A 27,956-nucleotide genomic window follows, 5' to 3' on the forward strand; every position below is an offset into this window, starting at 1 on the left:
AGATAATGTAATATTTTGAGTTTGTGTTGATGAAACCAATCGCCTTCATTGTATTAACTCAATTTTTTAAATTCAATGAACTCAAAATTTTAAGGCAACCAGGTAATTTACTCTAAGTTAAATCAACACTTCTTTTTTTACAGTGTATCACATATTTGAAAAGCAAAATATTTTTCAAATGTTTAAATTTAGTACACACATTTTCTTCCACTTTTTAATAATTTTTTTATAAAAAATGAATTAAAAAAAATAAAAAAGCTAGAATCACATAATTGAAAACGCAAATAAAAAAATGAGCACACAAAACTTCTTCCACACAGTCTTTTATTTGTAAATAATAAAAATGAACTCTTGAATATAAAACATACACATTATTTGAGCCACGTCTGCTGTACAAACAAGAAATGTTGCAGTGAATACTTTCAATTTTGTTTCAGTGGAACACATGAACTGTAAACAATCAGTATCCTTGAATAATACTGACAAAGTAAATAAGTCTGCCAAAACCAGGCATATAAAGTAAACTTCTCAATGAAACGAGGATTCATGAGCATTTATGATGAAGCAACAGGGTGGTAGAGGTCCAAATTTCTCTCGTCAGATTGGGCATCACTAAAATAAAACTTTGGAGGCATCCCTTCTTCCGCTCAGCAGAACCAAGAGACAGAGCACTGATCCATTAACTTGAATGGGGCCGCTTTGTAAATATAAGTAAACTTCTTTGCAGACTCATATTTACAATATATGCATGTACGTAAGTGATGTTTACTTGATACACTCTGTTTCAATATCGATATATCTCTAAGTCATTGTGATTTTCATAATTATATTCCATATACATATAGCTCTAGTTTTTATACAGGTTTTCTACCTCAGTTTTAGCCCCACAGTAGTACAGACTACAGTGAACACCAACATCTTCAATAAAACAGGGCCTTGAGTTTGCTGAGTACTACTGTACAGTACAGCACTTATTATCCATCCAGGGTACAGAAAAAAAGGGGATTAAAAAAAGAAGGGAACTAAAACAATTTAAAAATTCTTATAGACATTCAGCCCCAAAATAAGGCCTGTGTGTATGGCTGAACCCGGCCAAATGCCCACACATGGAATGAATGGCTTCGTTTTATTTGATAATCTATTTATATCAAGTACAAGCAAACTGTACAAGTACATGCAACATACAAGCTGGCCTACAGTTTGTGGAACTAACACACACTTATTGTAGTCTCTTTTTTTCTCATCTGTCTTGTTTTACAAAATGTGCATGCAACTTGGAACAGTTCCAGATTCATGCTGTTCCCCGTGTTGGTGGCGAGCGGTCTTCTTCAGAGACCACGTCTCACTGTCACATTCAAAATGCTCAGGGGGGATCCATGAGATTCGTTTTATAATAAACTAAACCGAAAACTGATGACAAACAGCTAAAAATAGGAAGCTTACGATTTTGGCCTCTTCTGATTTCTTTTTTTTTTTCCCATTATTATTATCAATTCCCCAAAGCTTAAACTTTTCTCTTTTTTTTGTTCAAAAATCAAGCAATTGTGCTTGCATTAAAATAATGTAAACTCTAGTCGGGTAGAAATTCTAATATCGGTATGTACAGGTCCTTTACCAAACGGAATAGAATTCAAAATGCTCTGAAATGCCAGTACGATATGTTTTGTGATAGCAAGAACTCTGCAAAGTCGAACGTGTTAGTGAGCTAATGCATGTAGTGACCGTTTCCGGAGTTTCCTGTTAGTATTGAAGAAACCTAAATGATAGTGGCAGCTTCTTACAGTCCCAGTGAATCAAATACAATTGGTTTTGTGTCTTCCATGAAGCTCATATGACACAAATGTCAGAAAACATGAAGCATGTTTTCACATTCTACAAAGTGTGCCTATTTACCAAATCAACAGTAACGTGAAAAGGCAAAGCAGTCGGTGGCGACTGCTGTAAACAGACTTAAAAGGTTCTCAGGCGTCCCTGCCTTATTAGACGCAAACGCACGCTCTCTCACACACACACACACACACACACACACACACACACCGCAGTCACACAATCTGAGTCTGAGTTCGTGCCAGACCGGCACACGGCGGGGCCTCGGATGCAGCATCCGTGATGCAGAGAGGAAACTCTCTGAGAAGACTAAATCTTGACCTTTAACCCTCGACCTCTGGTCTTTCAGCAGAGGGACTTCCTGTAAGTGCAATATAGAGGAGGGGCAGTGCTGTCCTCTCACTCTCGCCAACTCTGAAACGCATACACGTGTGAGAAGAAAAATACGCTGACTGACCAGAACGATCTAGGCTACCGGAACCACTGTGGGCTCTGCTTCCTGTCAAACGAAGCGGGGTCGCGTTTCGGGCGCCTATCCCTTCTTTCTTTTTATATGAGTCGAATCGTCATCTCAGCAACAAAACATGCAGTAAAGGAGCAGAGTGGATCAAAGGAAATCTCTACAACCCAAAGATCAAAAGTAAAAGAGAGAAGTGATTGTCAGGCTTCAGCAAAGCTTTGATCATGATTCTGTCCATCTGTCTCTTTATCTTCCGCTCTGGTTCTGATTGTTGCCTCGGGTCCTTGGTCCACTGGGTCGCGTGTTTTGTTTTGCATCTCGCTCCTGTCCATTCACTAGGACCTGATGATGCCCGGTGGCCCTGAAGAGTCCAGCGATGACTGGGAAGCGCGACGAGTGAGAGGAGCTAAGGTCGGGTCGACCAATGATGATGGGGGAAACAGTTTGTACCAACCGATCACTGTACTAGAAAGATCCAGCTCCTCTAAAAGAATCTGTGCGACCCCCATGAAACATTTGTGGTCCATGCGGCCGTAATCTCCCCAGACTATTACCTGAAGACACATTCAGTGGTCAGTGCACACTAATGGTGGACTATGGAGGTATACCGAAAACAAATGAATGAAACTTGCTTCCTACCTGGAGAACTTTACCCTGCGGACTTTCCTCGAACAACAGCGATTGCTGATACAAAGGATCGAGCGTCTTTCGAGCAATCTTAGTTTTCTTTTTGGCTTTGCACGCACCGTTTTCCAGCAAATAGACCTTGACGTAAGGAGCTGGAAAGAGCAGACATAGTACAAAAAGGCATGTTCAAGCAGTTCTAGTGCCTGGCTGCGGCAGGTACAATGTATTAGTACATCAAATTTTCCTGGTGTAATCACTCCATTAAGCGCACCTTTCTGTTAGTCCAAAGAACATGTACTAAATGACTACAAATTTATCTACAAAGTAAAGCAACTACAAATACTCTTGTTCAAAAGTTTAGGGTCGCTAAGATTTAATAATGTTTTTGAAAGGAGTCTCTTATGCTCACCAAGGCTGCATTTATTTGATCAGAAATACTGTAAAATATTATTCAAATTTAAGATAATTGTTTTATTTCAATATATTTTATAATATATTCCAGTCTTCAGTGTCACATGTAGAATTATCTTCATAATACTTCATATTATCAATGTAGAAAACAGTTGTGCTACTTAATATATTTGGGGAAATCATGATTTTTTTTAAAGATTATTTGATGAATGAAAACTTCAAAAGAACAGCATTTATTTTAAATAATAATACTAAATAAATAATCTTTTGTAACATTGTAAATGTCTTTACTGTCATTTTTTTAACAATTTAATTAACCATTAAATGCATGAATGTTTCGCCAGTCATTATTACATATTAGGGTCTTTAGCGACCCAGATCAATATCTTGCATAGATGGATCTCCAATTATATAAAACTCTCCTGATATTAGAGTAACAATAACAGAAGAATAAAATAAAGCAAATTTTGTTAACTTTTGGAGCTTCAATTTAACCAGTACATTCAGCATCTGGTTCATATTTGTGATCTCAAACATATTCTCAAAGCTATCATTTTCAACATCTTCAAAATCAATATTTTGATCACTGACAGCTTCTTCACCAGATCCACCATCAAGTGACAGAGACAGTAATATTTGATTGCTCTGTCTACAGTAAATCGCTGAGCCATTTCAAGTTTTGCTGATGATACTTCCTATTCTTTTGTTTTCTGCCTGCGGTAACTATGAGTAAAATGTCACTTTATCATTGTGTATCAGACATTGTGGAATAAAGGTGAACTGCACTTATTCAGTCATCAAAGATTCATTTATTGTTGTGCAGAAAAAACATACTTACACTGTTGCACACCTCGGGTCGTTAGCGACCTCATACAATTTTTACAAAAAAGGAATGAGAAAACAGGCATTCTTTTATAATTTTTGTTTTCTTGTTATATTGTTTATAATGAATTGATTGAGGAATAATAAGAAGGTTGATGTCTAACTTTAAAAAATGAATGAGGAGGAGGGTAGCAAAAGACATCCCGGATCACTAAAGACCAGAGGTATGTGTTTGCATCCTTGCTGAATAAAAGCATTAATTTCTTAAAAAAAAAAAAAAATCGTACTGACCCCAAACTTTTGAATGGTACCTAATGCTTAAATGCAAAAAAAAAAAAATAATAATTCAATATGCTTAATGTGGCTTTCACACAGCACGCAGAATACACTGCGGTTCAGCGCAGCCATTCAGATACAAAGCGATTTGCGCTACACTAGCCAGAGCAAAGTAGGTGGAGTTTTCAAAACTTTTAGCAGAAGTTCTATACGTCTGGTCATTTGATTGTTGTTCCACCTTTCGGTCAGCAGGAAAATATGTATATGTCCCGTGTTAAGAAGCGAGCGATAGCACTAGCCCTGCTAGTAAGAAGAAGAAGAAGAAACAGTGTAGCTCTTGACAGTATCTTTCATGTCTCCATGACACAGCTTTTCTCCCAATGTCTCTATATGACCGCAAACTTGTATCGTATAGCTCTGGAAATTCCAACACAGACAGTACTAGCTGTTCATCCATTTTGCTTTCGGTGCTTGTTTGGACGCCTTGTTTCTATTGGTCACACGGGTAATCATCACAGAGCGCAGCGGCAAAAGTTTAACTATTTTGAACTTTGACCGCGGCGTGTGCGCGAGCTCGCCAATGGTGCGCTTTGGTCGACGCATAATAAATAAATGGGTTTCATAGCGCGGCGCATTCCGCGTCCTGTGTGAAAGCCCCATGCTAAACACAGATAAATTATACATGAGCAGGATACGCATAATGAATCTCTGAGCCATATTCACTACTATCTACTACTAATGAAAACTAGTTGTATGTGGGCACACTCTCACCCGGCAGCGATTTGGAACCTGGTTTAGGTGTAAGACCACGGGCCCTGATAACCTCCACCTCCAGATGCCCTTTCTTATCCATCAGTCCTATCTGAACATCTCCTACAAAACAATAAATTAAAAGTAAAAAACAAAGCGTGTTTCGAGAAATTAAATTTTTCAAAGTTTTTCACTGAAGCATATCAAACAATCTTAGACTTTAGTTTGTATATATACTAAAATATTGACTTACCCATAGCGGGTGTGGCAAGCGTTTGTCTACCCACCAACTGAGCAGGGCCAAGACCATCTAGGAAATCACTGAACTGGCTGTCAGCCCCTAACCTCATCCCTGAGAAGATCAGACTGAGACACACACATACACAGGTTATCAGAAGGATGAATGCAATTTAAATACAAGTTACAGTCAATTTCTTGTTATCTTTAGGCATTCTTAAATACTTTGTTGTCATAAATCAATAAAAATGAATCTTCTGAGTCCTTTGTGGAGACCAACATATGAAAACAAACTTCAAACAAGAACATATACAACACTTAGTTTATATGGATGAAATCTACTATTGCAGAATGAGCGTACCTCCCTCATATAGAGTTCAAAAGCTGCTGAAACGCAGCCTTGCACTGAGTATGGTATGTAAACCCAGTCCTGCGTTAAGGCCCCTCTTAATACACTCAATATTTCCTTTGAGACCAGCACAATTTCCATGACCTAACTCCTGTAGGAATGTCTGAGGGACGTGCCAGCCCATGTCGTGCTACCATATGAACGCTTTATGTGATTTCAGACTATTTAAAACACGTTCACAATAAATAAGACTTAAATCATGGAGTCGCTGCTCATTTTGCTGTGTCACACTCTGTGCGTCACCACAGACAGGCCGACTGACCGAATGACCGCAGTTCTGAAGCCGCAAAGGGATGCATGGCTGCCGTTTTCTGCGCAGTTACAGACCCTGCCAAGGCCCCTCTCTGCAGATGATGGATATTTTAATTATTATAGGGGAGAACTGCTTGCCATCTGGCTCCAAAAATGGAGCTTAGACAGTAGTGGACACAGCATTAGCTCTATAAATCAGACTGTTCTCTATTAGTTTATCCTTATGGTTTTTCCAAATAAATCTAGACGAGAGAAGCTTGTGTGTACATGACACACTGCCAGTTAAGAGTCCATTTATGTATGAGTGATGGGTTTGCAGCGAATGCATAAAAAACACCAGAGACATGACATTTTAAGGGAGTGGTTACAGTATTCATTTATTCAAAAGTTTGGGGTCAGTACGATTTTGAAATGTTTTTAAAAATCTTTCATGCTTACCAAGACTGCATTTATTTGATCAATTATATAGTAAAAACAGTAATATTGTGAAATAATGTTACAATTTAAAATTAATGTTTCTATTCTAATACATTTTAAAATGTAATTTATTCCTTTGATGGTAAAGCTGAATTTTCAGCATCATTACTCCAGTCTTCAGTGTCACATGATCCTTCAGAAATCATTCTAATATGCTGCTTTGCTGCTCAAGAAACATTTATTATTATCAATGTTGTAAACTATAGAAGATTGTTTCTGCCACTGAATAAAAAAAAACTTAAAAAATTGTGACTTTTTGTCTCACAATTCTGACATTCTTCTTGCAATTGCAATTTTCTCAGTATTGCGTGATATAAAATCACAATTCTGACTTTTTTCTCAGAATTGCATGATATAAACTCACAAATCTGACTTTTATTTCCTATAATTGCGTGATATAAACTCATAATTCTGACTTTTTTTCTCTCAGTATTGCATGATATAACCTCACAAATCTAACTTGCAAATTGTGAGATATAAACTCACAATTATAAGAAAAAAGTATTTTTTTTCCTCAGAACTGAACTTGAAATTGCGAGTTTATATTTCACAATTCTGAGAAAAGAAGTCACAATTGTGAGATATAAACTCACAATTGCAAGAAAAAAAAAAATCACAAGATTATATCTTGATTCTTTGATAAATATATTAATTTATTTAAAAAAAAATTTTGAACAGTAGTGTCAGAATTTCAGTTTCAAGTCTCATAAAAGTGACTCTGATAACACTGAGTAAAGCAGGTTTATGCTAGATGACGGCTTTGGATTAAACTGTAGGAAATAAAATAAATGAAAAAGATACAGAAAGACAGATAAATAGATAGATAGACAGATAAACAGACAGACAGACACAAAGACCTGAAGTAGCAATGTGAAAAGAAAATATATGTGATCTATCAATATATGGTTTATGAAGACAATATTTTGTGAATACAAAGAAGCAGTCACACTGCACTGGATACTAACTTGCCCTCAGAGCTATAGCTGTTCATGCTGCCATCAGTGGACTCTCGGCTGGCTTGGCGGGCCATGGCGTTACGGGGATACTCCACTGCCATTCCTGTCTCCTGACTGCGCTGGATCTGACTGGATCCCTTTGCTTTCTTGTTGGCTGCTTCTGTGGATAGGAAAAATTGTATTACCATGCACAGGACTGTCATCTGGGGACAAGGGGGAGCCACTAAGGTCCTTTATGCCAACATTACTTAAGCAGTTTCCTGGCAGTACTTGGAAAGAATCTGTAATAGCTAAAAAAAAGAAAAAAAAAAAAAAAAAACTTAAATTAAAAATATTCACTCAATTTAAAAGGTGTAGTGGACATATTTGCTTTGATTTCTGCAAGGTTTTTATTCATGTGTGTGTGTGTGTGTGCTTGCCTGCCCAGGTGTTTAAGTTTGTGTGCTATTCTTACAACCGTCAGTCAGAAGAAAATATTGCTCTTCGCCCCTGGTGAGAGTAACATCTCCTGCTGGACGTCATGGGGCACCATTCTTACTATTTATGGCCTTTTGATGGATTACAGATCCTTTGAAAATGTCAACCACTGAGGTGGCTCACAGAGCCGTTGTCATGCCAGTTGTTTGAGTTAAAAATGTAGCAGAGAGATTTATCTCTTCACTCATCGTATTCACTTTCATCAAAACACAACCAATGGCTTATTCTGACAAGACTTACAGAAGAAAGGTCCAAGGATTAGTAGACCACTGCATGGCTCTGACATTATTTGGGAAAATGGAAAAATACTGTCAGAACAGAAATTATCTTAAGATGCCAATGCTAAACCGCAGCACTTATCTACAGAATAAAATACACCTGTATGTTGAGGTTCTTCTAGTCTTTTGGACTTTCTAGAATTGTACTTAAAAACATAATCTTAAAGCAGGAGTGTCCAAAATACATCCTCTGTTGCGGCCCACAAGACAATCTGAATTTGGCCCATTTTTGTGAAATAAATGAAATTCATAATCTGAACACTGGGTGTCACTATCACGTGCAGTCAATGTCACTGGCATCATTAGTCATTCTCCAATTTAAAAGTCAAATCATCATTGGCCTATATCACTCTTATGACAATATTGAAAAAACAGTGTTGCTTTAAAAAAAAAAAGTGTTTTGAAACAGTTAATAAGTATCTTTTATAAAAAGGTTCAGTTTGTTAACATCAGTTAATGCATTAGGTATCATAAACTAACAATTGACAATGAACAACAATTTTTGCAGTGTTTATTAATCCAGGTTAATGATAATTAATCAATATCATTCATATACTTGTTACAAAAAATATATTTAAAATAAATGCTGTTAATTTGGAATCAGAGATTCCTAAAAAATGTATAGTTTTCGCAAAAATATTAAGCAGCACAACCCGTTTTAACATTGATAATAATAAGAAATGTTTCTTGAGCAGCGAATTAGAATGATTTCTGAAGGATCATGTGACACTGAATACTGGAGTAATGACTGCTGAAAAGTCAGCTTTTCCATCACATGAATATATTACATTTTAAAATATATTAAAACAGAAAAAAACTGTTTTTACTGTATTTTAAATCAAATCAAAGCAGTTTTTGTGGATTAAGAGACTTCAAACTTTAAACAGTAGAGTATTATATTGTTTAAAAAAAATGTATTAGTATACGCATAAATTACCATGAACCACAATTAAATGCTTTAAAAGAATTGTTTGTCGTTATTTCATAACACCTAATGCATTAACTCACGTTAACGGATTTAGAAAGTGTTACCGTAATCATATTTTTAGTTTTGGCTCTGGTTGTGAATGGATGAGGCTGGTGCAGTGGGCAGAGCGTGGAACAGCTGTTACGGAGCAGCGGAGCTCTTTAAAATGCTGATTTATCGCATCTTTGCAACTCTTTGTGATTTATCATCTGATGCGCCTTTTAAGATATTATCCAGGCGTTTGGCAGAGAGCGGTGCCAAAAAAACTTCTTTTGCCATCCTTTTTGAATTTGTTTCTTTTTTCAGCAATCCATTTATTAAACTATAAACAGACAGTGCTTAAAATATGGGATTTTAGAGGATATCAGATCCAACTTCAAAGGTATTTATCTACATTACATCTGATAGGAATCCAGGGTTGATCTGCACCTGACAGAGTGAACTCTTGCCAATGCTAACATGCTGCCATTCATATTTCCAGCCCGAGGATTCAGCTCCCACACTTTTAAAGAGACTGAAGACACATGCTGCTTTAAAAGGTGAACCAGGGTAGAGCGAGACCTGATACGTAGATCCACCAGACAGCAGTGACCCGGAGAAAGAGGAGAGACAGATAAGAGATAGCCATCTAAGCAAAGCAGGAAGACTGAGGAAAAGACATCCAGTGTTCTTGGCAAATGGATTTAACTGAATGAAAGGAAATTACTCCTTATAATATGCCAGTCTTCATTTTGGTAACAATTCCCAACTGCTTTTTGGTCCTGATGACACTAATGTCATTCTACTTAATATCTCCTCATTGTTACTCAAGACATAAAGCATTTCCAGCCATAATAACTGCTGTTTTTAAGCTTTTACACCAGTAGAGGGCACCTTACACTTATAGAGCATATAAAAACTGTATCCGTGTCCTCCTGTATCTCTTCTCTGGTGTTTAAAAGAGCATAAAAGTGACTTTACCAGACTGTTATTCTGACAATGAGTTTTGTTGGGACAAAAGGCCCTACTGTATATGGTACATGAAGAAGTGAGGAGCATGTCTTAGATTTAAATACTTGTGAGTTCATTAGAAGCGATGCTTGATCCAAGAAAATGCCATTGTTGTATAAAGTATACAATTGGCTGGTAGTGTCTCACCTGTCTGACTGAGCTGAGAGGTGCTTCTGCTGCGGCGTGAGGGAATGCCCACAATGGCGACTACACGGGCGCTAAGGCTGGATCTGCGCTTTTTCCCGCCTCCTCCCAGTGTTCCCAGAGCGGTGTCTGACTGGCTGCCATCCGTACGCTCCAGAGTGTAGATTTCCCCACTAACACTCGTACTCTTCAACATGCTGCGGCTGGATGGATGAATATGACGGCTGGTGTAGGGAGAAAACACAGCAAAAGCTCTCAGTTACTCAAATGACAAATGGAAAATCACTGAAGTCAATGTCACCCTCTGTGTTTGATTATTGTGTATGTTCTCTCTGTACCTCCCTCAACATGATTTTACCGAAAATCATAAAAATCTGAGAATGACGCAATCATGGAAAAGACTGGAGTGAGAAGATCTTAAAGTGATAAATAATGGAAAACAGGTTTTTTTTGTTTGTTTTTTTGCCATTTTGATATAAAAGAGTTTGATTTACAATGAACACTACCATTCAAAGTTTGGGGTCAATTTTTTAATGTTTTTGATCAAGGCTGCATTTATTTGATTAAAATACAGTAAAAAAGTAACATTGCACAATTTTATAATTACAATTTAAAATAACTGTTTTCTATTTTAATATTATAAAATTTATAGGAATTTATTCCTATGATGGCAAATCTGAATTTTCAGTAGTCATTACTCCACTATTCAGTGTCACATGATCCTTCAGAAATCATTGTAATGATTTGGTGCTGAATTAACATTTCTTATTATGATCAATGTTGAAAACAGTTGTGCTGCTTAATGTCTTTTTTCAGCCTTCTTTGAAGAATAGAAAGTTCAAAAGAACAGCATTTATGTGAAATAGAAATCTGTCTTTACTGTCACTTCTGATCAAGTTAATGCATTCTTGACCCAAAAGGAAATGTATGGGAACTAAACAACAAAAACAGGTTAATCATTCCAATGTGACATTAACTATTGACTGCTACACAAACATTTATTCAGTACACAACTTAAAGCTACAGCAGCAAAAATGACAGAGGATGGAAGATTGTTGCTTTTTTGTGAATTTAAAAGTTCTTCAAGCATAAAAAAAATGCTATAAATGTGTAGAATACTGCCCCTTTAATGTAGAACTGGAGGCGCTATAAAGATTCATAGCTGCTTTTATAATAATCTCTCCTCAGATTTTTACCTCATGTAAAATAAACACAAAGAAAATTATTATTATTATTTTTTTTTAATGAAATTCCATTTACAAACTAATCTCTAACAAGTGACATAACTAACGAGGTGTCAAAATGAAGAGTTTGGTTCCAAAACGCTATGGCTCCATTTTGATTAATTTGAGTAAAAATGTGTTTTTCTTTACCAAGCAAGTGGCAAGATGAAAACCACTATTTTCTGTTTTAAACATTCGCATAGCATCTTATTATAAAAACATTAAAAATTCAAATCTACATTTTAATTTTAAAAGGTTTATTATAAAAACGGATTATTTTAAATGCAATAAATCCATGACATTTTTTTTTCTAAATGCAATTAATCCATCAATATAAAAGTTATTTTTCATATTGAAAATACACAACAAAGTAAGTTGATTCACATATATGACAGCCTCTGAACTTTGCCAATACTAATCTTATATACAGGTGTTTGACTAAAAGTACATTCAGTCGTCGCTCCCAAACTGAATTCAACGGCTCATCTTATAAATCAATTATGTCTCCGTTTGTCATTACCGATTAAAGAGTATCTGGCTCCACCGCACGGTTAAAATAAACACATTTACTGAGTACATTGGTATTAAAAATGGCTTTTAAAAACTATCCATGATTCAGTTTTGGGGACCGTGACAGAAGTTTGATGCTGTCGTGGAACAAGCAACAGCCGCCGGCATTGTTCCTCCTCCCGATTCGAGTGCCTCATCTTCTTATTCTCCTCACGTAAATGATTGTATTTCGATGACTTGCGTTTCTTCCCCACCGCAGAAACCACCACAGGTTCATCAATGCCATCAAAATTATTCATTTTTCTGTTTTTGTTGATCACAAAGTACAAAGTAGATAAGGAAAACTAGGATGCCGGGTGTACTCAGGGCGCCGCCATTACTGTTTACAGTGCGTGGAATGGTGCGCTGTGATTGGTTGAGCGGATATATCGCGTTCTGCAGAGAAGGGAGACTGGCGTTTGTCGCATTTTGGAAAGAAAGGGAGAAAACATGACAGAATAACATGATGGATATCGCATTTTGCGCAAAATTAATAAATGACTTTTCAATACCGACCAGATACAATACTGATTTTGACGGGAACTCAATTTTTTATTTATATATATATATATATATATATATATATATATATATATATATATATATATATATATATATATATAAATGGTGTTTATCGCGTTTTGGAACCAAACTCTTCTAAATGTTACAAAAATTGTCAGACTTAATGCATCATTCCCGTGTGATTACAGATACCCATGGATCTCACCTAATGCGACCCCTGGGTCGTTCTGATTGAATGGACATGTAGCTGGTGCTACTGATCCGCGAGGCACTGCTGGCGCGAGAGATGGCTGACACGTCACTGACATCACTGTCTGAGGACTTATGGGACACATTGTCACAGCTCCGTCGCTGCTCCTTATAAAGCTAGTGGAATGAAATGCAGAAAAGAAGGAAAGCGTATATAAATTCTGAACATTCTAGATTTTTCACAGTTTGAAAAAGTTGGAATGGGATTATACACTACCGTTCAAAAGTTTGGGGTCAGTATAAGATATTTTTAATACTTTTATTAAGCAGGAATTCATTAAATTGATCAAAAATGACAGTAAAAACATTTATAATGTTACAAAAGATTTCAAATTCAAATATTTTTTGAACTTTATATTCATCTAAGACTGTTTGATGGTTTGAAAAAAATATATATATAACGCAGTAGAAACTGTTTGTAAGTTCTAAATCAGCATATTAGACTGATTTCTTAAGGATCATGTGACAATGAAGACTGGAGAATTGATGCTGAAATTTCAGCTTTGCCATCACAGGAATAAATTCAATTTTAAAATATATTAAAACAAAAATTCTATTTTAATTAGAAATCCAGCCCCAAACTTTTTAACAGTTGTGTATATGAAAATGAAGTCCAATCCGAGAGAGCAGAACGGCGCTCACCTCTCGTTTATTCTTGAGCGCCCTCTCCAGATCCTGGCTGGTACTGGAGGGAGCTGATGTTCGGAAGGTGCGTACTTTCATTTGCCGCGTTCGCTCCTCTGAGGCAAGAGCTAATATACAAATGATAAACAATATGATGCTTTAATCTTCATATTTATTCAAATAAAATTTGGAAAAGTAACCAGTACAAGTCAGTGGACAATGACTGTACCTTGCTCTACACTGCTGCTTTTAGCGGGAACTTGGGGAAGCTGTCTGACCTTTCGTGTCGAAGAAGAGTCCGCTGTTGATGAGGAGAATGTGGGGCGGGAGTGGGGCTGCACCCTGGTTAGAGGATAGAGAGTGAGAGAGAGAAAAAAAAGGGAGACAGAAACTTTTGCTTATGATTTAATCAAGTACAAAGGCCATACCGCCAACCAATGTGGACCAAAATGTAAGTCTGATAAACACACAGCATCAAGAAGTACACATTTTCACGAACAGACTGTCAAATCCTTACCGGACCAATATCTGCATGATAGGGTAATATTATTAATATGTATTATTGCTAAGAGCTATAAGGAAATAAGAACAAGTACAAGAGCGGAGGGTGTGAAACCGATGGAAAAAAAAAAGCGGTAAACTGTGAAAGACGACACTGTTGGTATGATGCAAATGGCAAAAAACAGAAAACTGTGGGTAGGTGATGAGGACAAGTGGGATTTCAGTATAAAAAGCAGCAACCACACAAAACATTTGAGAGAATAGAGCAAAAGCAGCAGAGGTTATAGCAAAGACAAGGCTTTTTGTGTGAATGTAGGATGGGTCGAGCACAGCAAGGTTTCTCAGCCCAAATCAGGGTCAGCACCTTTCCATTTGGGGTGAGCCTGTGGTTGACCCCCGCACGGGTCACCTTACCCAATGGAGGCAGCGATACCCTCTTCCTGCGTGAACCCTTTAGAATGGAGGTTGGCCTAATGCTGCAAGCCAGTGAGAATAGCAACATACAAGACAGAATAATAAAGGAAATCAATGTGACAAATCATAAAAAGAAAAAAAACAACAACAAAATGGAGAAAAAGCCAACAAATTTTTTGCAAAAACCGAGAAATAAAGTGTGAATGTGTGAAAAAACAAATATGTTTGTGGATGAAGCCAGTGCAGCACTTCCCTGTAAAAGTTCAACAACCCACATAACAACTAAAAAATATACACAGTATAATATACAGAACAATATACGAATTACAGGGTCCAAATTTAACATTGCTGGGTGATTTGAGAAAATGTACTGGCAATTAATTATTTTTTTATTATTTTTTTTTTTGTATATTATATATATTTTTACAGGTCTTTCTGTCTTTTGAAATGAATTCAGTGAAATCAGATTTTTTAACAGCAAGACAAATAACTTTTTATGCCATTGATTGCCTTTATTCTATTAATTTAATATTATTGTTTTTTCCATTTCAATTGAAACATTTTATGTTATTCACGGATTGTGAGATAGCTGGCGAGCAAACTCATACTAACCATTTTATTTACTCACCAAAGTACTTTTTTCTCTCACATTTTAAGCTTTGGCAATATTTTAATTTTGGGCCCTGATATAAAATATAAAAATGGTCAAAAACAGTTGAACAATTTTTAACCAAAACCATTGTACAAGTCCAATTTAGAAGCTTTATCCAGTGTGAAATAAATAAGTGTGATTTGTGACTGTACTAAACAGGTACTGTACGGACATACAGGACTTTCTGTACAACGAACAGGCAATGCAAATGTGACGTGACATGGTCTGATAAGTCTTACCGCTCGCTGTCAGATATTTTCTTGCCAAGTTTCTGACAGCTAGGCTTGTCCAGAGTTCTCGACTGCCTGCAACATGGAAATGATCGAGGCGAGACAGAAAACAAAAGAATGAGGAGTGGATTCACTCAGGACTGGACGGACAGTAAATGAAACTGCTGTCTAATAAAATGCCACGATGGAGATGGACATGTTATTGGTGTATGTGCTCTAGAGATCTTCCTGTGGGTGTGTACCTCTGTGCGTCTGGCTTTGCACTGAGGTGGTGTACTGTCTCCTGAGCGGGGAACATAGCCTCCAAAACCCAGCTGATTCATAAGATCAGGTCAAACACATGTGAGTGGCATGGATACAGACACACAGACACACAATGACACAGTATGGGCTGATGTTAATGAAACAACGTCATTAGGGCTAAATCATGCCACTTTGGTTTAGTGGCTACGCACAAAAGGAAATGATACAATAACATGTACAGTAATTAAGACATATACACAAGACACACTGTGTATGATATGGAGCACAGACAACTGACTCTTATGTGTCAGCGGTCACGTATGACATGTGTAACGTTATATACCCGAAAAGTTTAGACGAAACCTCTGAAATCATTACAATTTCAGATGAATCCAGAGAAAAGTGAAGACACATGCAGTGCCCCCAAAATGAATTTGGACACTTAAAATGTCTGAATATCACAGCATTAGATTACCAACTTATTTGTGTGAAATGTTTCGCCTGTAAAGTATGCTTGTGGTATTTTTAGTTTAAAATAAATCTCTTTTGGTTTATATTTTGTTATATAATGCAAAGTTATTTGTGCATTTTATATGTCAACATACTTTTCGGGGCCACTGTAATGTATCTAAATGTATTAAAAACTATTGGAAAAATCAGTGTAAAAACTGTAGAAGATAATACCAAGGGAATAAATCATAGTTTATGGTAAGAGTTTAGATAAAAAGGACACAATCTCATGAAATCCAGAGTACACGCAACACACTACACATCACACCACAAAAGCCACATTTTTAAAGCTACTGAGCAGCTGAGAAACTACAAAACACACTGACGATCACATTATAGAGCACTAAAATCATGGGGCTGGGTAACAACAAGCTACAGGTCAGAAGCTACAGGAGGCTGGAGGGTTAGCTATACAGTACATCCACTATCTAGTCCCATGGCAGAGAGGGGACGGACAGGTTAGAAGAGCAGAGAGGTTTAGCGATAGGACTGGAGGACAGGAGGGATACCTGTCGTCTTCTGGGGAGGCATGCTGAATTAGGATCCTGGGGCTCGTGGGTCTGGTACGGGGCAGAGACTGGGTGCTCCTGCGTGAGTGTGTGCGTGTGTGATCCACCCAAAGAGTTCAAAGTGGAGATGGAAGAAACACGGGAGATCAATATAGAGACTGTGACAACGGTCATCTCAAACATACAAGAAGATGTACAGATTCAGGGGACTTATTTTTGACACTTCTCCAGCTACAGTGGTTGGATAAATGCTCCCTATCCAAGACGCAAAAAACAAAGCCATCTGGCCATAAGAGTCACTGGACACTAACAGAGCAGTGCACAGTGGGTGACCCAACAGTGGTATGTTACTTTGACATTAACATAGACATACTGGGTCTTATTCACTAACAAATCACACAAAAGTGTTCTTATTTAACAGTATGTGCAGAAAAAAAAATCTCTCAAGCCAAATTTTCAGCAGATTTACAAAAAATAATTCTAAAGCTAATTAATTCATCTAAATTACTGAGTGTATGCTAGCAGTTAGGAATTAGCATAATTAGCTTTCTACACAATCTCACTCCAACACTGATAATAAGAAATGTTTGGGGTTGGGGGGGGGGGGGGGGGGGTAATAAAGGCCTTCTGAAGCGAAGCAATGTATTTGTGTAAAAAAAAATATATCCATATTTAACATATTATGAAGTAAAATATCTAGCTTCCACCAGACCACCTTCTGTATTCAACTTAGGAAGAAAGTGCAACACCTCTCGCAGTTCAAAAAGCTTACGCTACGTCCTATGCCTTCCATATTCAACTTACAGAAAAAGCTTAATGACGCATCGCCAGTTCCGTTTTTTCCGTAATTTGAATACGGAAGGCAGTCTGGCGGAAGTTAGATATTTTACTTCATAACTTGTTAATATGAAGAGTTTGGTTCCAAAACGCGATAAATGCCATTTTCAAAAAAACTGAGTTTGTATCTGGTCGGTATTGAAAAGTCATTTATCAATTTTGCACAAAATGCGATATCCATCATGTTATTCTGTCATGTTTTCTCCCTTTCTTTCCAAAACGCGACAAACTCCAGTCTCCTTTTTCTGCAGAAGGCGATATATCCGCTCAACCAATCACAGTGCACCATTCCACGCACTGTAAACATTGAAGGCATTTTTAAAAGGCCGTTTTAATACCAATGTACTCGGCAAATGTGTTTATTTAACCATGCGGTGGCGCCAGATACTCTTTAATCGGTAATGACAAATAATTTATAACATTAACAAGATGACCCGTTGAATTCATTTCGGGAGCGACGGCTGAATGTATTTTTAGTGAAATGCCTGTATATAAGATAAATATTGGCAAAGTTTAGACTCTGTCATGTATGTGAATTAACTTGCTTTGTTGTGTATTTTCAATTTGAAAAATAACATTTATATTGATGGATTAATTGCATTTTGGAAAAAAAAAATGTCATGGATTTATTGCATTTTGGGGAAAAAAATAATAAGTTTTTATAATAAACTTTTTAAAATCAAAATGTAGATTTGAATTTTTAATGTTTTTATAACCAAAAGATGCTATGTGAAAGTTTGAAACAGAAAATAGTGGTTTGTTGGTAAAGAAAACACCTTTTTACTCAAATTAATCAAAATGGAGTTATTGCGTTTTGGAACCAAACTCTTCATATGAATATTTTTTTACACAAACGCATTGATTCGCTTCAGAAGGCCTTTATTAACCCCACAGAGCCGTGTGGAGTATGTTTATGATGGATGGATGTGGATTGAAGGAACTTTCTTCAGCTCATACTCATTGGTATCGCTCACTGCCATTAAATCTTGGATGCGTCAGGATATTTATTAATATACTGTAACTCCGATTGTGTTCATCAGAAAGAAGAAAGCCTAATATACACCTAGGATGCTTGAGGGTGAGTAAAGCTTGTGGTAATTTTAATTTGGTGAACTAATTTGAACAAATTTCATGTTTTGGATTTGTAGGTATGGTTTTAGTTTATTAAAAATCTGATCCTAAATTAAAATTAAAAATGATTTCTGTGCTTGCACGCAAGTTTTATGCAAAAAAACAATATGTGTGTACATATTAGTGAATGAGACCCAGTGATTGTTGTGTTCAAAGGGCATCACAAAGGAACATTATAAGAGTGTCCTGTCTGTGAATGATATTAATGACAATTCAACAAAATTAGAACAATCCCATTCAAAATAAAGAGTGTACCTGTCTCGTTCAGGTGAATTGGAATTAGAACCTGGTCTCAGACAGTTGGTACTAGCACTTCTAACCCTGTCAAGAGAGGGCTGTAGATCACTAGGGTCACAACATGCCATCCAATGGAGAAAGGAGAAGGAAAAAAGAGGATAGGAAGATGTCAAAGAACAAAAACATTAGGTCCAAAATAAAATGAAAAGCAAACCTGTAAGGGGAGGAGGTCAAGAGAGTAGCTAAAATGTGGTGTGTGAGATAATGGGAGAAGTTTCTAATAATGTTCTGAATGAGGAGCTGCTGGCTCTTGGGAGCTGTTGGATGTTTGATGTTGTTGTTTTTTTATCTAATGGGGTTAATGGTTGACATTTTCGACCCCTTACCTAATGGTGATCTTGTCTGTGAACCTAAGAACTCGACGTTGAGTGGCAGTGACTACAGACAGCCGTGACTTTGACTTAAGGCATGCAGGAAGTGTTGAGCTGAACACAAACGAAAGTCAAACGAGTGCAAACAAAAGCAGTCACATGTTACAGAAAAAAAAAAAAACTAGTAAAGAACAAACAAAACAAACAAAAAAACAAAATTACATGACCAAATTTCCTGTGGATTACAGCAACAAAGAAACACATTCAAAGTTTAACACTGTGTCCCAACCATGGGAATGCGGATATCTTTCTCCAGGAATTATGGACCTACTTGGTTTGGACAGACAAATTGCTTGTTGCTGGAAACACGTCCCATCGCGCCGGGTTAGGACACAGCATAAGATGTTTACAGCTAACAGTGATTTACTGTCTAACTCTTTAAATAAATAGTATATTTTAAAATTAACAAGCTACTTTAAACATCCACAGAAACCAGAACACCACAGTCAAGACAGAAAGCACTTGTATACCTACCATCTTAACACATGACAGTGGCAGATTCCCATAAGATTGTCTGTATTTCAATCTCCAATTGAATAACTAGTACATTTTTAACCCAACGGTTGGGTTTGTCCATATTTTACCAAAATTTGGATTGAAACAACCCAGCATTTTTTAGAGTGAGGTTAAATGAAAATGTATTATAGTTTAAAATGATATTAAATGCAATTAGCTTTTTTTATTAAATGCAATAGGACTGAAGTACATCTTTATATGTAATTTCATATTGTTTTTGAAATGTGGTTACAGTGTGCTGCCGAATGTATTGACAAGCATTTATGGTAAACCAAAATAAACTTTGAAGTCGTTTCTACTGAAACTTGCATGTCATGTATTTAAATATGTAATTTGTAATGTTTTAATTTTCCTTGTATTTAAATTTGTAATTTAAAATAAAAAAAATAAAAGTGTACCTAAGTGTGTTAAGAAACAGTCATGAATGTGTGATCTATTTAAAGCTGCAGTCCGCCATTTATCCTCTTTGTCGCCATCTCTGTTTGAAACATGTGATTGCAGTCATATGCGGAATAGTTATCGTTACATGGGTTGTGCATCGGCACGGCTCAGCACGGATGAATCTAATGTTTGCTGTCAATCACCGCACCGGTGTGAATACTGCACTTCAGAATCACAGATTCTACGTCTTTAAAGTATGACCAATATAAGAATTTTCACTAGAAAATATCAGCCGAACAAGTAAGTAACATTTCTGCCACTTTTGTTCTGACCAACTGAGGAAAAAAGCATTAGGCCTACAATAAATCGCGCTGCTAATGATGATTAAATCTAACGATCGCTTAGCTCGGATCACGCCAAACCATGGAAATTATTATTATACTTTGTTCTCAAATTGTTAATGTTAACAACATCAGCATTGCATGACTATCCCTGCGTCTCAATCAGCTCCCTAGCTCCCTAGGTCATGAATCAGTATATCATGTAAATGAATGTTGCCGATTCCCTGATCAGTGCCCTGAATACTGAACTAGGGAGCTGACTGAGACGCAAGCTATGTGTATTTAGTGTACATTTGTGTTACCTGTAGATTTCAATTCCTGTAGCCACTCCACAGTCCAAAGTCTTTTGCTTTTTGACTACGGGTGAATCTCCAGTTGTCAATGATGATTGTCAGTGTCAGACTGACGTTTAATTATTTCAACTGCTGTGAGAACAGACTATAAATGATCCGCTACAAGCAGCATCCTCACATGATAAAACCGACTTGCCTGAACTCCTTTTTTCTGTTTACGGACGTGACGTAATGACGCAAAGACGAAATCCACCAGGTCGCTCTTATTTTAAAACAATATTACAAGCTTACCGTTGTGATTCGGGCTAAGATAAGGAGATAGTTTGAACACTGGCTGGTTATGTACTTGCTCAAAAATTGATCTGGGATAATTTTTAAAAAAAAAAAGTTACGGACACTTAAAGGTGCTATCGAACGTTTTTTACAAGATGTAATATAAGTCTAAGGTGTCCCCTGAATGTGTCTGTGAAGTTTCAGCTCAAAATACCCCATAGATTTTTTTAAATTAATTTTTTTAACTGCCTATTTTGGGGCATCATTAACTATGCACCGATTCAGGGCTGCTGGCCCTTTAAATGCTCACGCTCCCCGCCCACGGAGCTCACGCTTGCCTTGAACAGCATAAACAAAGTTCACACAGCTAATATAACCCTCAAAATGGATCTTTACAAAGTGTTCGTCATGCAGCATGTCTAATCGCGTAAGTACAGTGTTTATTTGGATGTTTACATTTGATTCTGAATGAGTTTGACGCTATGCTCTGTGGCTACCGGCTAATGCTACACTGTTGGAGAGATTTATAAAGAATGAAGTTGTGTTTATGCATTATACAGACTGCAAGTGTTTAAAAATGAAAATAGCGACGGCTCTTGTCTCCGTGAATACAGTAAGAAACGATGGTAACTTTAACCACATTTAACAGTACATTAGCAACATGCTAACGAAACATTTAGAAAGACAATTTACAAATATCACTAAAAATATCATGTTATCATGGATCATGTCAGTTATTATTGCTCCATCTGCCATTTTTCGCTATTTTGTTCTTGCTTGCTTACCTAGTCTGATGATTCAGCTGTGCACAGCTCCAGACATTAATACTGGCTGCCCTTGTCTAATGGCTTGAACATGAGCTGGCATATGCAAATATTGGGGCCGTACACCCCGACTGTTACGTAACAGTCTGTGTTATGTTGAGATTCGCCTGTTTTTCGGAGGTCTTTTAAACAAATGAGATTTATATAAGAAGGAGGAAACAATGGAGTTTGAGACTCACTGTATGTCATTTCCATGTACTGAACTCTTGTTATTCAACTATCGGGAGGAAACTAGGGCACCTTTACGTGGGCTTTCATTTCATTAATATTATTTCATCTGCAAGTACATTTTGTTTAAAGTATTTAAAGTACATTCAATACAAATATGTGGACTTTTTTCACAAAAATCACTTGCTCTGCCTATTAACAGTAAATGTACAACGCTGTCATGAACATCAAGTTTAATGGTTTTGTTTAATGAGAAAATACTGTGTCAGACTTTGACAATAATATAAAATCTATAGCATACTGCATTAGCTAATCCATAATAAGTAATAAGCGCTCCGGAGTTTGAGGTTCACAGATGCTATAAAATACTCATTAGTCAAAAAGGATGGCTAAAGAGTTCATTTGGCTGCCTTACCTGTACATTTCCTTATGAATTCCATTGACTAATAAAGGCATCTTAGGAGGCAGAGTGCTACTGTACTTAGATGAACTCCTGGCAACATTACATTAACATGCAAGCATGCAAAAGGGAAACAAAACATGTATCAACATCACAGCTGTAGTTAGTCCACTCAAATAGCAAAAGAATGTCAAAAGTCACAAACAAACATGCAAAGATCACTCCAGAGGCAACTTCCTCATTCTAGATCATCTTTTTTTTTCTGGCGCTCATAATTTAATCAAGGTCAGTGACAAGCGGTATAAAAATAAACGTGTCAAAATAACACTTGAGCAGAATGAGATTGTTATTTTGAGAAAGCAAACGGTTGTCGTGACGAGGTATTCGTCTTTTAGGCTGTATGCCAAAAGCAAGTGGAAAGTTCCGCTTGTAATGTTTCTTGTCAACTAGCTGCTCTGAAATATTAGAGTTGAGAGGCGAAGAGCTTGACAAGAAGCGTTCGATGGAGAGAAACTGGCATCAACACAGTACTGTTTTAATTAAATGGAATAAACTTCAGGCTAGGCGAACGAAACAGATATAAGGAGTCTTTTCAAAATGAAAATGATATTACCAGTGCTTATGACACCGAGATAGCAATATTGATTTACACAGTAATCTGAATACAATACTATAATTCACAGATTGGTGGTTCAATTCTGGACTTTTCTTTACCTTTGGGTGTGCAGACACTCTGCGCTTCTACCCCGCATTGATCTGTGTATCAAGATGACCTCACTGCAATTACCATGGAGATGGATGACACATAGGAAAATAAACAAAACAGACCAATAAAAAAGCAAACATAAAAAAAAGGGCACCAGTAAGTGAGTTAGAAGAGGACGGGTAACAACCTTTAAAGCCAGAACAATACACAAAGGTTACAAAAAGATGTCTTTCTGTACAATCATCTCTGTCCATATACAAACCCTCCAATGGCGCTCAATCCTTTCAAAAACAAACCTTCCGTGAATCATTCAGTCACACGTGTTTTGGCTCTAACCCACCTTCTGAAAATGGTGCAAGACTTTTGTAGGTTAACAAGTCTTGAAAACAGAATTTCTCTTCCCAAAAACTCATTTTAATGGCGTTCCAGAAACAGTATTATTATGGAAGAAAATGAAGGCACATGGAAGTGATTACTTTTTAACACACACTATGGCACACTTATAGGCACTTGCTTGGACGCACGCATTTCTATTTACCTGTCGTCTACGTAATCTCTCTCTTGTACACGGGCGCGATCGTGGTAGCGTGTTGGGGAACGGGATCGCCGGGTGTGTTGAACCTCATCCAGACTCCTTAGAGAAAAAGATGTGCCCGTTTTAATGCAGGTTGCAATTATTAGCTTCATGATAAATCTTAAATATAGGTAGGGACGTACCTCTGTGCGGGGACGTTGGGAGGGCGGGACCGCCCCCTGCTTTCTTCGTCTCTGTGTGGAGACACGGACCGTGAGCGATACTGAGTTGGCCTCTGCTGATCAGGAACCTCTAAAGTCGTCGCTCGGTCTCTGTCTCTGTCCCTTTCTCTTTCTCTTGATCGGTTTTCTGTAGCTGTGATCGTAGACACACACACAAAAAAAAAATTAAATAAAACTTTTAGAAAGCCCATCTGGGAAATTCAGATGCACTGCTTATGCAGTCATTGGCCTCTTTACAAACCACATTCCCCATGTTAGAACCCATCCAAAAATAAAAGGATTGAACTAATATGTTAGATCATATCTAATAAAACATGCCAGACAATTAAAATACCTTGTTCATTCTCCTCTTGACCAATGTGTGCTTTTGACAGCTTGAATCACCATTTGAGTTCTACATTATATTAAATGTATTTGTTTTTCTAGTTGTGGTTATTTAAAAATCTGTTTTCTACAATTAAATTTTTATGATTTTTAAAACCCAAGTTTGGTTTAGTGACAATTTTTTTTTTTTTTTTTTAAATTAAGTTACTTTTTTTATTATTTAGGAAAGCAGTGAACATGAAAGCTGAATATATTATTTCATATTTTTATTTTATATTTTATAATATATATTGTCTTTTTTCTAAAATGTTGTTATTCAACAAAAAATAAAATCCACAGCAGTTTTTCAAATAAAATCATTTAACTATTATATTATATTATATTATATTATATTATATTATATTATATTATATTATATTATATTATATTATATTAGCTATTCCTCATTTTTAAGTCACAATGAATAACTAAAAAATTTAAAATAAATGTGCAACTTATAAAAAAAAAAAAAAAAAAAAAAAAAAAAAAAGGGTAACCACTGCCCTAAGACAAAATCCACTAATCTCACAATTACATATGCCTAATGGTTTGGAGAATGAAGTCAAGGTATCTCACAAAGGCAGTGTTCCACAAAACTGTGTCATTTTCGAACTTCTACCATGCAGAGGCAAAATAAAAGGTTGAGCACCACCGAGAGGAAGCAGTCCTCCCATTCCCAAATTCTCCCTTATCACCTTCCCCATTGTGATCATGCATGTGCTATAGTGTGCGTTATGCAGCAGGTCTACACTACTATACTACAGAGAAAAGCACTGGAGACAGAACACTCTGGATAGTCAATGTCTATGAACACAGTCTCCCAATATAGAAAAGCACCGCTTTTATGTTTTAAACACTTTATAGTACTAAAATAGTTTGTTTATTAGTATGGTATAAATAAAACATGCCAGATGTGAGATGACTTTGTGAGGTGAGGTGCCTTGTCTCCACCACAACAGCGGTGACTTCCAAAGGAAGGGAAGACCTGCTATTGGATGCTTCTCTCTTTTGGGGTACTCTAATGCACAAAGCACAGAGAAGTGCCAAGGTTGGCATTGCCTTGGCCCCTCCCACCCACCTGTGGCGACTATGCCAATAGCATCATCATAATCAGTTTCTGTAATACGCTGCGAGCCTGCACACACAGATACAGACATACACACAGGGATAGATGTACAGACAGACACGAGATAAAGACGTAAACGAATGCACACAAAGCACTGTTGGAATAAGCCATAGTTAGGAAAGCAAATGTATACAGAAATAACCTAGCATACTAAAATATGTCCTGTGGACATACTGTACCCATGGGCCACACACTCCTACACACTAACTCAGAGGCAGTATGGTTCAAAAACATGAACGTACAGACAAAACAGACATGAAAAATTGCAAGACAATGCCAAACATATTAATGAGATTGGATGAATTGCAGGACCTTGAGCTAAAAGATATGTTGATGTTTAACTAACGTTTGATGATTTTCCTTCACCTACTTACAGGATATATAGTTTTTTAATTGTGAAATTATGATAATTTCTCTGGCTTGATATATCATCTTGGAAAGTAAAGGCAAACTTCATCTATTTTAATCGAACTGCCCACATCCTCTTCAGCTTTCAGTAATTCTGTGAAACACTGAGGGGGCGAATTCACTAAACGATTGTGGCACGCAGTATTTTAGTATTTCAGTATATACCACTCACAGTTAAGCAGAATGTACACTACCGTATATTAGAATGATTTCTGAAGGGTCATGTGACACTGAAGTCTGGAGTTCACATGAATAAATTACATTTTTAAATATATCAAAATAGTTATTTTAAAAAGTAATAATATTTCACAATATTACTGTTTTTACTGTATTTCTGATCAAATAAATGCAGCCTTGGGGAGCATAAGAGACTTCTTTCAAAAACCTTAAAATTATTATCACCCCAAACCTTTTAATAATAATGTATACATGCATATATGGCGCTGCACCATGCATATTTAAATTAAGTCACTGTCATTCATTTTTGGGCAAACATGCCTGCTTCCTATGCAAATGAGTCTAATTACAGGGGCCAATCAACGTCTAACTATTACCACCTATGGAAAACATTATTGCGGCAATAACATATCAAATTATGATCAAGTGATTGAAAAGACTGGGCACGTATTTAGTTATCGGGTCCTAAAACAGCGCAGACAGGTGCTTGTAAATAATTGAATTGCAAGTGTGAGTTGCAATTGAATTAATTCCTAGCAAATTCCTCCCCACAAGAGAATAAGAACTTAAACACAAAGGGTCTCATTCATGAAACATTCGTAAATCTACGAGTAAATATGTGAGTGATTTGCGCGTAAAGAGACCTTCCCGAAAACTCTTCTCCTGATTCACAAATACTTCGTAAACATCAGAAGTGATAGTGAAATGTGTGTGTGTTAATGAATTCCAATCAGTCGTAAATGGGACGCGCGTGCACGCTCATTCTCAATTACCATAAATCCTGCCCATTAAATCCAACTGACAACTATATATGGGCATCATATTATGACACCAAACAAAGGATTTTGGCCATTTTATAGGAAACAATTTCCATAACAATTAAGGGGCCATTAGTTTGCCCAGCCCTATTGAAATCAATTAATTATTTGATTAAAGTGCTCCGTTTGCAGATGCTATTACTGGCTCTCACAATAAAAGTAAAAAGAAAAAACTTATGTAATTACTATATATAATATTTTTTCAAAATGCTGTGTAATGTACCTTATTAAGGTGAATTAAAATGCTTCCTTATTAATGAGCAAAACGTTCGGATGTTAAACGCACTATTTACGCATGGCTGGGAGCAGGTGTAGATTTCTTTCATACCAACTAACATTTGGAAAATACGAACATTTTAATGAATCCGAAAATTTACGCCAGAACCACTTTACACACGATTTACACAAAAATTAGTTCTGCTTGTGTTTCATGAATGAGACCCAATGTGATTTACTACGTTCAACACTTTCAGATCACATCCCCACCAGCGGGGCCTTCTACTTACGCTGCAGCTTTTTGGTGGGTGTTTCTGTGTGGCCGTGTCTGCGGGGCAGGTATGGCGATGGGTGCGGCAGTGGGATGGAAGAGACGTCATGTGTCTGCAGCTTGTACCAGTGAGGCTTGTCATCTAGCAGGGCAGTCTCCAGCTCGATCAGGATCTAGGATCACAGACAGTCAGGTGAAATACTGTATACGAATGTTTTCAGAGAGCAATTCATGTTGTGAATAAATGGACAAGGTTAACATATGCTTTGTACCTCTCCCAGAAAGTCACTCTCCTCCTCTTGTATTCTGGGTTGGTCCCACACTGTAATCTCCAGCATGTGCTCCCTGAAATCCCGACGATGGACATGAGAGTACACAAACGTCTGGTTCCACTTGGGTTCTAGACTTTTCTTGACCGTTTTTGTCCTTCTCTTGCTTTTATCACTAGAGTAAAACAAATATACACATTAAATAATACAATGAGAACAGCGTGTGAGTTGTAAAACTCAATTACAACTGCTTTATTCACATATCAGCATTAATCAAAATCATATATTCATAATTTAATTTAGTGTTTGATCTACACACTTATTTGAAATATAAATCTTTTGAATCATGTCTGTCAGTTTTGATCAATTTAATGCATTCTTGCAGAATAAAAGTATCGTTATAAATCTTACTGACCACAAACTTTTGA

General features: G+C 36.8%; 1 protein-coding gene and 1 long non-coding RNA gene across 31 annotated transcripts in view; one reads left to right on the plus strand and one right to left on the minus strand.

Annotated features, from left to right (window-relative positions):
* Positions 1 to 307: 307 nt before the first annotated feature.
* Positions 308 to 27,956, minus strand: part of LOC125276953 (regulating synaptic membrane exocytosis protein 1-like) — an 80,143-nt gene continuing 52,494 nt past the window's right edge. For 4 of the 30 annotated variants that reach the window (XM_048204986.1, XM_048204989.1, XM_048204993.1 and 1 more), the window contains 22 exons: positions 27,532 to 27,703; positions 27,279 to 27,432; positions 25,322 to 25,378; positions 23,842 to 24,013; positions 23,663 to 23,758; positions 23,465 to 23,467; positions 23,133 to 23,195; positions 22,434 to 22,511; positions 19,178 to 19,276; positions 18,810 to 18,899; positions 16,587 to 16,664; positions 15,567 to 15,638; positions 15,334 to 15,399; positions 13,757 to 13,869; positions 13,546 to 13,655; positions 12,860 to 13,020; positions 10,364 to 10,584; positions 7,514 to 7,664; positions 5,427 to 5,539; positions 5,195 to 5,296; positions 2,927 to 3,066; positions 308 to 2,841 (listed from right to left, as the gene is read on the minus strand). In XM_048204986.1, the coding sequence (XP_048060943.1) occupies positions 2,623 to 2,841; positions 2,927 to 3,066; positions 5,195 to 5,296; positions 5,427 to 5,539; positions 7,514 to 7,664; positions 10,364 to 10,584; positions 12,860 to 13,020; positions 13,546 to 13,655; positions 13,757 to 13,869; positions 15,334 to 15,399; positions 15,567 to 15,638; positions 16,587 to 16,664; positions 18,810 to 18,899; positions 19,178 to 19,276; positions 22,434 to 22,511; positions 23,133 to 23,195; positions 23,465 to 23,467; positions 23,663 to 23,758; positions 23,842 to 24,013; positions 25,322 to 25,378; positions 27,279 to 27,432; positions 27,532 to 27,703 (2,530 nt within the window). In that variant the 3' untranslated portion in view covers positions 308 to 2,622. The other 26 variants (XM_048204988.1, XM_048204987.1, XM_048204992.1 and 23 more) reach the window with 26 other exon arrangements.
* On the plus strand, positions 13,879 to 27,677 carry LOC125276956. Its single transcript, XR_007186785.1, has 3 exons — positions 13,879 to 13,978; positions 27,246 to 27,452; positions 27,541 to 27,677. It is a non-coding gene; the product is annotated as an uncharacterized LOC125276956 (long non-coding RNA).

This window comes from Megalobrama amblycephala, linkage group LG10, assembly GCF_018812025.1.
Source record: "Megalobrama amblycephala isolate DHTTF-2021 linkage group LG10, ASM1881202v1, whole genome shotgun sequence".
Lineage (NCBI taxonomy): Eukaryota > Metazoa > Chordata > Actinopteri > Cypriniformes > Xenocyprididae > Megalobrama > Megalobrama amblycephala.